At 45.4% G+C, this 13,092-nt stretch overlaps 1 protein-coding gene across 7 annotated transcripts in view; it reads right to left on the bottom strand.

Moving 5' to 3' along the window:
- The window catches only part of TBC1D5 (TBC1 domain family member 5), a 2,783,701-nt gene that overhangs the window by 998,024 nt on the left and 1,772,585 nt on the right, over nucleotides 1–13,092 (bottom strand). For all 7 annotated transcript variants that reach the window (XM_069648897.1, XM_069648892.1, XM_069648893.1 and 4 more), the window contains one exon: nucleotides 5,809–5,878. In XM_069648897.1, the coding sequence (XP_069504998.1) occupies nucleotides 5,809–5,878 (70 nt within the window). The remainder of the gene's footprint in view (nucleotides 1–5,808; nucleotides 5,879–13,092) is intronic.

Genomic DNA, 13,092 nt, shown 5'->3' with positions numbered 1-13,092 from the left:
GTAAAAAGAGGCAATGTGCAAGAGTGCAGCGGCTTATAAGGAGAGCTCATGAGAAAAGTGAGAATTGGATTTAGATCCCAGCATGGGGCTACAAATGGTCTCTGGGAGTAACATGCTCACTAGTGCCCTTAGTAACTGAGTCACAGAGGGAAATGCTTAAGTAAGACCGCTCGTAGGGTGTCCGCTTAGGAACAGAAATGTCTGCCAAATAGCCCTTAACTGTTGCAATCTGAAGTCCCAACCAGGCAGAAACTTTAACACTTGGGGCCTGAAAGACTTGTGTCAGCGTCAACATCTTGAGCCTGTCCTTCCTCAGATGCTTCTTCTTGAGTCTTAGATCCAAGATGGGATGAACGCACCCAGCCTTATTGGAGCCCAGAAAGTAGGGAAGGTACACCTCCTTCCATATTCGACGGAGTGGCTGGCTAGGGGTTGGGAGCACCAAGCGCCGCTTTTGCTCCCAAAGATTGCTGGTCGGGGGCTGGACACACCTACAGTAGCTTGTCTCTTACACATTTGGAGTATTGAGGTTTTAAAAAACGTTCCCAATCTTCCAGAGTGGTCGGCCACATCGAGGGCTTACTTCGTTCTGACAATGAGCCGACGGTGGTGTCGCTTCTTCTGCGTGGAAGATGAGCAATGGCTCCTGGAATGGGACTGTTTCTTGCTCTTCTTGCGATGTCGTTCCCTCCCCTGGTCAGGAGTGAGCTCCACAGTCTCGGCCTCCGAAGACCGTACGAGACACCGTGCCAGAGACTTGATGCACGGTTGGCCCAAGGCCAGTTTCCCAGCCCTCGCACGTAGGGATTTCGGCTGCATCTTTGCACAGGTCTCTGTGTTGTGACTAACACTTAAACACCATAGACAGACGTCGTGGGGGTCGGTCATATACATTTTGCCCTCGCAATCGCATTGCTTTTAGCCCGAATCCTGTGAGACGACATTGCATCGAGGTTTTCGAAGAAAGATGTACAAATAGTAAAAACAGGACGCCGAGTAACTCGAATCGTGTTCCCAATGCAGCGTGATGGCGCGTGGAAAAAAGGAACTGAAGCATGGGGCATAGTGACGTGCTATATATATACAACGCCTGACGTCACTTCTGGAGTCGACGATCACGAGCCGGACAAGATGGATCGACGGCTGACTGGAGGTCTACTACATCCCGTCAAAAGGTTTCTGAACAGCAGAGCTGGATGATGGATATCTATCATGATGAGGAATCTGCGGGAGAAAAGCAATCCATTGAATATACGGTTGGATGAATGCCTCACTATCCCTAACCTGATGAGGATTTCCCTGCCTAAAATAAACTAAAGGAAACACTCTAAAAAAAAAGGATATCTCTCCCTCACACTTAACCATACAACAAATAAACAAGGTAATACTTGGCCGTTCAAAACATTAATGCTTGAATTCACAAAGAAACCTAAGTCTCTCTTTACAGCATAAGCGAACTGCTGCTCCGGCTCTTCACAATACAGGACATTTCTTCAGTTAGCCTGCCTACGATCAAACCACTTCCACTTGAAGCTTCTCTTGCTGCACACCAGCCACCCAAAAGAGCCTCTTGCACGCTTCCTGATGGGCAGCCTCTGCAAAACAGGTCACAAGTAGGAAGGCCTTCCTTCTGCACGCTTTCCACTGCGTGACTTCTGCACTTCAGGTTTCTAGGGATACGGACCCTTCTCAGGACTGGCAGCTGGAATCTGCCCTGCAATGGTCCCGGGATCCTCTCTTTCCACCAGCTTCTGTCTGTGCAGTCAACTCGAACGACGTGCCTTCTGCTTCTGACTTCCTCTGCTCTCCACCAGCAGTGTTAACTCCTTCTCTATGGCCTGCACCTGAGGGGGCTTTTTAAGCATCCCAGTCTCCCTCAGGTCTGGGCCATCTACACTAATGAACTGACCGCACCTGCAACATTGTGTCCTGCAGCCAGTTTCCTCGTCCCAGTACCTCAAGAATTCTGGGACTTGAAGTTCCTAAAGGAAGAATGTGGTTTCTAAGCCATTAGAAGAGTGTGGCCTCAGGGGAAGTCAAACTAGGTGGTCTCCCATACCTCCTGACCTGCCCACCCCCCATGTGATCCTCCCGCAGACCACCACCCCTAGGGTCGGGATCAGAAAGCGTCTGCCTTTCCCTAGCCACATGAGAAGGGTCCCAGGACAGGTTTTCTGGTGGAATCATTGCTTATTCATCACATGTGCCTAATACGCATAGCATGTGGACGTACACCACATGCTCTCACACCCTCCTACAATGCACGCTCTTACGACACACACTTTTACGATGCACATTCCTAGGACACATGCTCCTAAAATACACACTGCTATAACAAGGGCTTCTACAACGCACACTTCCATGATATGTTCCTGTAATATGCACACCTACTACACGTGCGCCTACTACACATGTGGATTTATGACACATTCTCTCACATGCACCTAGGACACATGCACCTATGCCATACACTGTAATGACACTCCTACGAAACGGAATGCTACAACAGGCGCTCCTACAATACATCCTTGTAAAACACACACGGTCTTACAACACAGAAACGTACAACAGATATGCTCACGCCACGAGCTGTTATGCAATTTACTCATATGCCACACATACTTATATTACATGCCTTTCAACACAGGCTAGTGTTACAACTAACACTCAGAACCAATAAACATTTAACCGTTAAAAAAAGTTGAAATTATTTGAAAAAAACAACATTTAAAAATAAGAGTAATAGTTATCCAACAAATACTTAAGTCTCCAAACATTACAAATAATTAAGTTAAGGCAATATAATAAACGTTAATACATTATTAGATTATATTTAAATCAAATATCATGGTAACCTTAACTCACTCACACACTTAAACACAAAATAGCTTAAACACATATAATAGCACCATACAATTCTAACAATTTCACACACAAAAACAATTGTATCAAATGTCAAATCATTCAAAATTACATTAATTGTACACCTATTACAAATGTTAAAAGAAATCATAAAATATGTTTGAATTAGTACATAACAAACCTCAACTATACAGAAGCACAATTCCCCCAAAAATAGCAACTAATAAAATACAGATTTTATAAAATCTACAACAAAATATGTAGACACATTCAAGTATTATACTTTACATATACAATATCAATTAACAAATAACTGTTTACATTTCTAAAAATACAAATATTAACATACATGTCATTTTAAATACATATAATTTACTAGACAAACATAGCATTATAAAGACAAAATATACACAAAAACAATACATTTTTAATATATCATACAATAAAAGCTTAGCAACATTTACTTCTACAAATAACATTAACATATACACATCATATGTGGTCAGTACACTGCATAAACAATGCAAACATTTAATGTGTGCTAAATAAAAATATTTATATAATACAAACTGTAAAACTAACAAAAGCAGCACACACGTAATGCAGAATAAAAACCTAACTAAATAAAAACAGTTTAACAGTATTAAAAACAAACAAATATTTACACAACACATTTCATTACTGTGACTATAAAGCATTTTAGAACAAAAATAAAACATTGCAAAACAAACAGGGTGAGCTAAGGTTACCATGATATTTGATTTAAATATATATGCAGAATTATCCATTTCAGCCAGGTCACACCCAGTGCAGCACCACCCAGAAGCCACTACTAGACGTTCACCTCCAGTTCATAAGCAAATGTCAATTCATTGTGGGTATGCAAATTAGCTCAAATGTCACGTCTTTGCCCCAGGAAAATGTCTTTGGTTTTATAGATGGCATTTTCAACCCAAGACAGAGCTCTCAAAGATTCAAACAACTGCAAACATGTTTCAACCTCATAAGGGATCATCAGTACAGCATAGTCTGAACCATTGTGATTGGAGTATTGGGACATGTTGAGCAATACGAGAAACGTTATGATGGGTTTAAAAGACTTGGAGAAAAAAACCTTCAAACTGAAATGCAAAAGCAGAATTAGCCATTTCACCCAAATCACACATAGCAGAGCGCCACTCTGTAGCCAATACTGGAGGTTCGGCTCCAGTTCAAAGCTAAATGGACAAAAGCATTGCAGGGATGCAAATTAGCTCAAACGTCAATCAAGTCTTTGCTCTGGGGAAAAAAAAGGTCTCTATAGGGCAGTGCTATTTTATAAATAACATTTCTCAATCAAAGAGAGATCTCTCAAAGTGTAGACAACTGTAAACATGGTCACCTGCAATGGGGATCATCAGTACAGTACACCCAGAGCCACACTGGGATCTCCCTTGTGGCTAGAGAGAGAATATCTAAGATGAGGAATCTGTGGGAGGAGGGAATCCAGTAGAAAAAATTGAATAATAGGCCAGCAACAACTAAAAGGCTTATCAAAAAAACATTAAAAAAAATAATTGTCCAAGATAGAACTGAATGACTGATTCTAGGCCTAAACATACAGGCCCATATCTGCCCTGCACTCTAATTTCTTTATTGGCTCAAAGAATAAACGTGGAAATCCTTTGCACATCACACTCATTCTTTCTTAGCCCAAACTGAACTCCACACAGGAAGCATTTGTGTCTCCAGCCCATCTTGTCAAATGCTTGATTTGAATTGATACTGTATCGTGTTCCATGATTTACATGGATAATAATCTGCCTTGTGCTTCTCGGAGTTAGGCTTTAAACCGCTAGTTTCTTCCGTTGATTGACCATCTGAAAGGCCAGCAGGTAGCGATTAAAGTCAGTACTGCAGCTGAAGATTACCTACATAAATATAATGTTGATATGCTTGTTCTTAGTATTAACGGGACAATTGTCTGGCTCAAGGTGATACTCCCATTCCCTACCCAGCTTGGACAGGATCAGGCTCGTAAACAGTCCCAAAGCAACCACACTATCAATGATTACCGGCTGCAGAGTTCACTGCATGATCAGCCATGCAGCCTCACTGAGCCTTTGGGGAGATTGTATGGTGACGCTAGCTGAAAAAGTGGAGAGTGTACAATATCAGCGCACACAAGATACGCTGCGGTTCTCTCCATAGTGTCTCATCTTTCGGTGTGCTGCACCGAGCCAAACAAGAGTACTGACTGACATTTATCTCCATCTTTAGTAAAAAGTTCGACAATAGCCCAAGAAGGAAGTAAGAATGATTCTAAGGCTCTGTCTCACAGATTAACCCCACAAAGGTCCACTAATTTCCCACACCATTAATCATATTCCACACATGTTCTCATACACATTCCAACACTCGTATATACCATCCAGCACTTTCAGTCAAATAAATGTGTCGCTTTCCTCCATGGAGCATTCACGATTGCACTAGCCAAAGAAGGAGTTCTACACCATCCATGGGTGGCTACCAACACCTGCAGGATGCAGCAGTAGGGTGGTTGTATACAAAAAACGCATTAAGTAATGTCACCCCTAACTGAACAACTCTTTGTACTTGAGCCATTTGTCTGCTTCTTGTATTTATATGTCTCTACCTGTAATATGTGAATGTCCCTCTCCTCTCCAAATTGTACAAGACCCTGCATATCTCCCCCGTTCCTTTCCATTCCCGGTCTGTAGAGAATTAAATGCACACGGTGTGCCATGTGGTATCCCTCTCTGGTGGACCATTCTGCAATCTATCTTTCTTTTTCTGAACATGTGTCCAGCCCAGTAAGGGAAACATTCAGGGCATGCAGGTTCCTATCCTAGACAGGTTCTGCTGCTCTATTACTTCTGGTGAGCTACCATTGTCCACCCTTGCTTCCCAGTTTGATGCAAACTGCAAAAATTAGGCCAAACATACCTTCTGCAGTTCGTGCTCAAAGGATGAAAACCAAGGCTCAGCGGTCTCCATTAGTTTTGAAAAAACAGCACTGTGGATGGAAAAGAAGATACAATAGGATTAAGGACAAACTGAGGTAGCAGAGGTCAGCGTAGAAGGAAAAAGAATCAAAGCCAAGAGTGCACCAGAACATTGCTGGTATGGAAATGTACACACACTGCCTTACCAAAACAGCTCATTGAGGTCACAAAAAATAAAGGACAGTGTGAGGCATAAAGAAATAATCACATCGGTTCATTGATGGTTGCCATAATTTGGGACGGTAAGGAGTGGATCAAAGAATTGAGCTTAAAGACATTTGCCAAGTTTGAAAAACAGCAAAAAGGTTCCCTGACAGTACAATATTGTCTAATGTGTCACCATACACTGCTTGAGGTTACAGACTAAGATGTAGGAGGCCAGAGGCTACAGCACAAGGCTTTGGATGCTCCATGCCAAAATCAGAGGAATATCCGCAAATTGAGCTGACACAGGGAAAGATTTTGAAGTGGCTTTGTTAACATGCAACATAATATAATACACCAATAAAGAAATGTACTCAAAAACATTTAATATGAAGCACAAATGATCCAGAGTCACCTGGATGTGGCTGAGAAAAGGACAAAGGGATGATGGAAACACTTGCACCAATGCCTCTTCACTGCTGTTGACAATCGAAACATCAGGGAGAATTCTTGGATGGTGCATTCTTAAAGTGGTTCTCTGTATTTATTATAGATCAATGGGTGCCCTCATTGCTACTTTTCCAAATGTTCCATTAAGTATTCTGGTGTGTGCTCTCCACGACATTGGACGCGTACGTTTCAAATGAATACGTTCATACTTAATTAGCATTTATATGTTCACCAGTAATTTCAATTTTTTGTCACTCAGTAATTTTCTGAGGTGTTTGTTTTCTTTCAACATGTAAGAACTCTTATTTCATCTGAAAATCTATTTAATAACCATTTTCATTTCACCCAAAGTCACAGATAATCTAATAGTAGTGTAATAAAATGCTACCTGGAGGAACTCGTAGTGCGTATGCAGCATTGGATGAAGTAGTTCCATCCACCACTCTTCGCTTTCTAAGCATTTGTTAAACAATATTTATATTTATTTAGAAGAGTGGGAGTTTTTTTCTAGCGGGATTACAGTACATATGGCATATTACAAGAAAAGCATAACGTGCCTGTGTTCTTTACAAAGGGTCACTGCAACTTAGTTACATAACGCGCGCAGTGTGATGAGGGAGCAGGAAACGATGAAAGAGGACATAAAGCTGACGTCATTATGTACAACCACAGTACAGTTTGCAAAGTGATATGGTCCAACATTTGCCATGTTGGGGATTCCAAGGTATTGTGATATTTAGCAGGAAGTCTAGGAATCACACAGCAGAGATTATTCTTGGGTGCCATCTTAAAGCTGGTTACAATGAGATTGACCTTGATCTCAGGGGCAGGGAGTTCCATTGCTGAGGAGCGAAGGTGGCAAAACCTCAAGAGCTGGAACAATAGCAGTGCTGGAAGCTACAAACCCTTACAAGATGGCACTCACATTGTTCCCTGCTCGCCGAGGCCTACGAGACTGAGTCTGCAGCAGATAGAGGAATTCCTTCGACACTTCAGACCCTATCCCCGGCAGCAGCCAAGTAGGAGGCAGTGCACAACATGGTATACGTTGGATCCTGAGCTGAAGGTTCTGCAGCTAAGAGTGAATCTCCCACTCTTTACCCATTCAACCACTTATGGAAGAGAGAGCAGTGAGACATGTTATAGGGGAGGGCCAGAGGCTGAGTAGTATACAATGAGGTTGCTCAACCACTGAGAAGAAGAATGGTAAAACAAATCTGAATAACCTGGTAGGTTGAGTAATTATCTTTTAGTCTATAAGGACCTGTGCAACTGTATCCTGGGTGCTACTGGCCTATGTAACTGTACTTTGGGCGCTATTAGCATGTGCAATTGTATTTTTGTTTTTGAGTGGCCCAACCTGCACTTAACCATCCCTCTTGATATCTTTCACTTCCCTTCCCCAAAATACTCCTGCCTATCCGTCCAACAGTCTTTCCGCCCACTGAAATCCCACCCTATCCGTATCATCAATGATATGAGCGACCCTCGAGTTCCGCCACTCAAACTTACTTCGGGGCTATGTAGCATGCAATCGTTCCATTATAGGACTTCTTTCCTAACAGAACACTTCCACTCGCACCTCCTCCACCCGGCTGTGAGAGCAGTCAACAAAACATGCGTGTCACCCCATGATACAGCCTTGCTTGCAGCCTTACACACCGATTCCCCACCGTCGTCTACTCTCCTTGTTCAAGCAGGAGAGGGGGTGGGCCTCTTCATCAATTGAACTGATCCACCCCACTATCACTCAATTTAATCCCATCTTCATTTGCTCACCAGCACGTATGACTGTCACCAATGCCCGCATGATATGCAACGACATGTAACCTGTTGCTATTTCCAAGTCTCTGGCGCCCAGTTACCTCAGGGTCTGGCGTGCAGTATAAATAAAGAAACTAAACTAAACATATCAAGGTTTAAAGCCTTCCAACAACTGCTCTCACCAAAATGCTAATCTATCTGCCTTCTGGAGATTAAAACCGCCTACTTGAATCACACCTCTCTGAAGACCCAGCTATACTCATGGGAGATTTCAACTTCCAAAAATGGCTAACATTATCGTGTTTGATGTGAATCCTCCATCTCTGACCACTCTATGGCCACACTGCACAAACAGTCAACCAACTCTCATGGCCTCACGCAGGATCTCCTCTTTCTCTCTTCCTCCATCGGCCCTTCACCCACTGGTAACTCTCTATTGTAGCTTTCCTGCTGCTACTTTGCTCACCTACCCCGTTATTACCGATTATAAATTCCTACACCATGCTTCCCTATCTGAAACAAGTCAAGTCTACTACCCTCTAGGACTATTGATGAAAAGGCCCACATGACAGCAAAGCACTTGCTGCTCTCTTCAAACAACAATATATTGCTTGCTATGTCACGTCATCATGCCAAACTCATCAACCCTGTATCTCCTGAGACATTCAACAGCGGAAAGCAACAATACCCCTACATCTGCACTGCTTGTGCAAAACCCACTATCCTCCTCTTGATGCCTGAAATTGAAGAGAGGAGATATGATATGATATGGCATTTATAACGCACCTATACACAAGTGTTTCAAGGCACGACAAAGCAAGGGGGGGGGACAAAGGGAGGACAGACAACGATCTACTAGGCCAGGTGTTATTCAGATCGCGCAAGTGCATGGGAAGGGGGGAAAAGAAAAGTGCGCAGGGGGAAGGGAGAGGGGAAAGTACAGTACATGGGAAGTGGAATAAATAAGACACATAAAACAGCCAGCTAGTGGCAAGTGCAAGGAAGTGCAGACGTAAGTGCTGCTATGGGGACTGAAGGGATACAGAAAAACGGTCCCCAAGTGCAGGGGTTGCCAGGGAGGCAGTGCAGGTGGGTAATTGACGCGGCCTGGACAAGAGATCAGAAAGGGTGGCCAGGTAACCAGTGCAATTTCAGTCAGGAATTCAGCAAGGGAGGCGAGGAGAGAAAGTAGAAGAAAAGAGGAAGGTTCTGAGGTGTTTCCGGAACCGGAGATGGTTTTCCTCGAGTTTCAGGGAGGCAGGAAGGCTGTTCCAGAGAAAGGCCCCTGCCGAAGAGAGTGATCTGCCACTAACTCGTTGCTTGGAGAAGCAACTGACCCTAAGGGAGTTGGAGGCAGATGAGCGAAGAGCTCGAGAAGGAAGATATTTAGGAAGAGAGAGTTGAAGGTAATGCAACCCCAGACCCCAGAAGGCCTTGTGTACAATGCAGAGGGTTTTGAACTTAATCCTCGCAGCCAATGGGAGCCAGTGCAGAGATTTCAGTCCTGGAGAGATACGATCCCTGGACTTGAGGCCAAGGACAAGTCTCGCAGTCCTGTACTGGATAAGTTGCAGAGGGCGGAGAGTGGAGGTAGGCACATTTAGATAGAGGCTGTTACAATAGTCCAGCTTGGACAGGACAAGGACTCTGGAGAAAGTGAGCTTCTGGAGGATGGAGAGGAAAGGAAGAATAAGAAGGTGCAGCTGGTAGTGTGACTTCTTAGAGACGTCGGAGATGTGAGGGGAGAAGGAGAGTACAGAGTCGAAGATGACCCCGAGGTTTTTTGCCTTGCAGGTGGGATTGGGAGGAGGGCCAAGAGAGGCCGGCCAGAGAGCTGCAGGGAAGGAGGGAGTGGGTGTGCCGATGAGTAGAATCTCAGTCTTACTGGCATTAAGGCAGAGGTCGTTGGCGGCACACTATTCCTTGATGGCAGACAGTCAGATGAGGGAAGGAGAGGAGGAGGCCGAGGGTAGCCTGAAAATGAGCTGGGTATCATCTGCATAGCACTGAAAGTTGGGACAGAGAGCGGCAATGCGGTGGGCAAGGAGTGCCAGGTATTGGTTGAACAGCCAGGGAGAGAAGTTAGATTCCTGGGGGACACCACAGGTAGAGAAAAAGATGTCGGAGAGGAAGGACCCAAGTTGGACCTGGGAGGGTTGGTCAGAGAGGAAAGAAGTCGGCCCCGCCAGAGCCTGACCAGCGATACCCAGGTTATCACGGAGACGGTTGAGCAGGATGGCATGGTTGACAGTGTCAAAGGCAGAAGAGTGATCAAGCAAGATAAGAACGCAAGGGATGTTAGAGTCGAGGTTCGTGAGCAGGTCTTCACGGATGTTCAGGAGAGCTGTTTCCGTGCTTCTGGCAGCTCTGAAGCCAGACTGATGGTCATGAAGACAACCAACAGATTCAGTGTGGTGATTGAGCTGGGAGATGGCTAGTTTTTCCAGGAGCTTGCCCAGGAAGGGAGTGATGGAGATTGGGCGATAGTTAGCCGGGCGGGACGGGTCGGCAGAGGGTTTCTTAAGAAGAGGGTGAACAAGTGAGTGCTTCAGGGGGGAAGGGAAGACTCCAGTGGCGAAGAAGTGATTGCAGAAATCTGCCAGGGCAGGAGCCAGGGAGTCGATGTGATCCTGGATAGTTTTGGAGGAACAGGGGTGAACCTGTTTCGACAAGACTTTCATAGATCGGACTGGTCGAGAAACCTGGTCTGGAAAGAAAATGGGAAAGGCCGAGAAGGAGGGAGGAGGGGTGGCTGCAGAAGGGCCAGAGGAAGAGCAGGGAATAGCAGGAGGGGGTGAGAGGAGGAGAGTGAGGACAGGATGTCCTGAGTTTATGAAATGAAGTGAGAAGCCAGTGCCATGTAGAGGGCCTGGGAAGGGACAGGAGAGGTAGAGACTGCGGCAGGATTGGCCCGTTCCTTGCAGATTTTAAAGAGTTCAGCCGAGTTGTTAGATGCCGCAGAGATGCAGGCTTGGATATGAGGTCTCTTCTTGGTGAGGACTGAGAGCCGGTATTGCCTTTGCGTTTTAGGGTGACGAGGTCCGAGTCATACCAGGAGTTACACTTGGCTTTGGGCTTCAGGCGGATTCTCATGACAGGGGCAAGGATGTCGAGAGTATCAGATATAGAAGAGTGGAGCATGGAGAGGGCTGGGTCAGGGTGGGAGTCAGCCGGGGGGGAAGTGGAGGTGAGAAGGTGGTGGCGAAAGCCCCAGCTGACACGCGCTTCATGAGTTGGGTGACCGAGAAGGTGGGTGGCAGTGACAAAGTTGGCTTGGCCTGCGGGGTAGGGAGGGTGAGGTGGGAGGAAAGGAGAAAGTGGTCACTCCAGGAGAGAGGAGTGGAGATAGGGGGGAGAGAGAGGGGAAGAACTGAAGAGATCAGAACATCGAGAGTGTGCCCTGCAGAATGAGTCGGGCCAGAGGGGAGAATGGTGAGTGAGAGAGAGTTGCAGAGGTTGCGAAAGAGTTCAGCGGGGGGACAGGAGGCATCCAGGTGGATGTTGAAGTCTCCAAGAAGGAGGAGTTGATTGGTTGAGGAGGAGAGGTCCGCCCACTGAGAGAGGAAGGAAGAAAGAAATCTGACCAGGTGGCCGATCGATAGTAGCCACAGTAAGGGAATGGCTAGGCGAGAGAGAGAGCCTGCAGATTAGGCATTCAAAAGAGGAGTAGGCCTGCGTAGGAATGACAGACAGGAATCCACTCAGGGAAGATAATGGCTACGCCACCACCAGAGCGGTTGGGCCTGGGCGCAGAGAGGATCATGTAGCCATCAGGTAGGAGTGTCAAAGCTGGTGACAGAGCTGGCCGTAAACCATGTCTCAGTGAGACCGAGGACATCGAGGTCAAGTTCTCAAGAAGGCAGCAGATATCAGAGGAGTGTTTGACAGCGGAGCAGGAGTTAAGAGTGGCAATGTGGAGAAGGTTGCCCTCCTTGAAGGACTTCCGGGGAGGGGTACAGATCAGAGGTACGCCCTGCGGAAGTATAGAGGGGGGCAGAGAGGGAGGAGGAAGGCAAGGTAGCCAAGGAAAGGGGGGACGGGACAGAAGGAGAAGAAAGGAAGTTGATGAGGCGTGGAAAGCGTCTATCAAAGAGATGAAGGTGGGCCTGAGGGCCTTGGTATCATAAATTCTGTTGATGTGGCTGGAATCAAGTGCATAGTATTTGGGTATCATTGTCATAGTTGGTGTACGATATACCTAGGGAGTCGAGAAGGTCAAAGAGGGGCCTAGCATATGTTGTAAAGAATAGGAGATACACAGGAGCCTTGAGGGACTCAGCAGGGAACCTGAGTTTGGAGGGCGACGGCGCTACCTGCGTAGACGTGGGCTGTTATGTCCGCTAGGAGTGAGGTGATCCACTTGGTGGCCATAGGGGAGAAGTTGGCTTTTGTATTGAGGTGGTGGTAGAGTGTCTATTGATTAAGTAAGTCAAAAGCTGCCAAGAGGTCAAGCAGAAGTAGGAGGGCAATGTTCCAGGAGTCATGTCATCCAACTGGTTTTTCAGGTCCAGAAGGGTCCAGAGATAGCTCCACCTCTCAGGACATGGATTGCAGGCTAACTTTTAAGCTGATACTCGGATGTTTCTTTCCTATCATTCAATGATTCCAATTATCCCCATTTATCTGCTTGCTTATTGTTATTTGCTATTGGCTGCCTTCCTGTTTTCGTTGTCATCAATCAAATAAAATAGAAATGTCATTGTTTTCCTGCAGTTCCATTTATCCCCTTTTCATTTGCTCCATTTCAACTTTCTATTGGACAACAATCTTGCAAATTAGCTTCTATTTATGAGTGTTTGTTTTCCTTTACAAGGCAATATTTCTTATTTGTGCCAATCTTTTTGTTTTCAGCTCTTTAATATTAAAA

The sequence above is a fragment of the Ambystoma mexicanum genome, chromosome 2q, assembly GCF_040938575.1.
Source record: "Ambystoma mexicanum isolate Mex_15411 chromosome 2q, UKY_AmexF1_1, whole genome shotgun sequence".
Classification (NCBI taxonomy): Eukaryota; Metazoa; Chordata; class Amphibia; order Caudata; family Ambystomatidae; genus Ambystoma; species Ambystoma mexicanum.
Note: the sequence above shows the minus strand (reverse complement) of the source record. Positions and strands in the feature narration are given on the sequence as shown.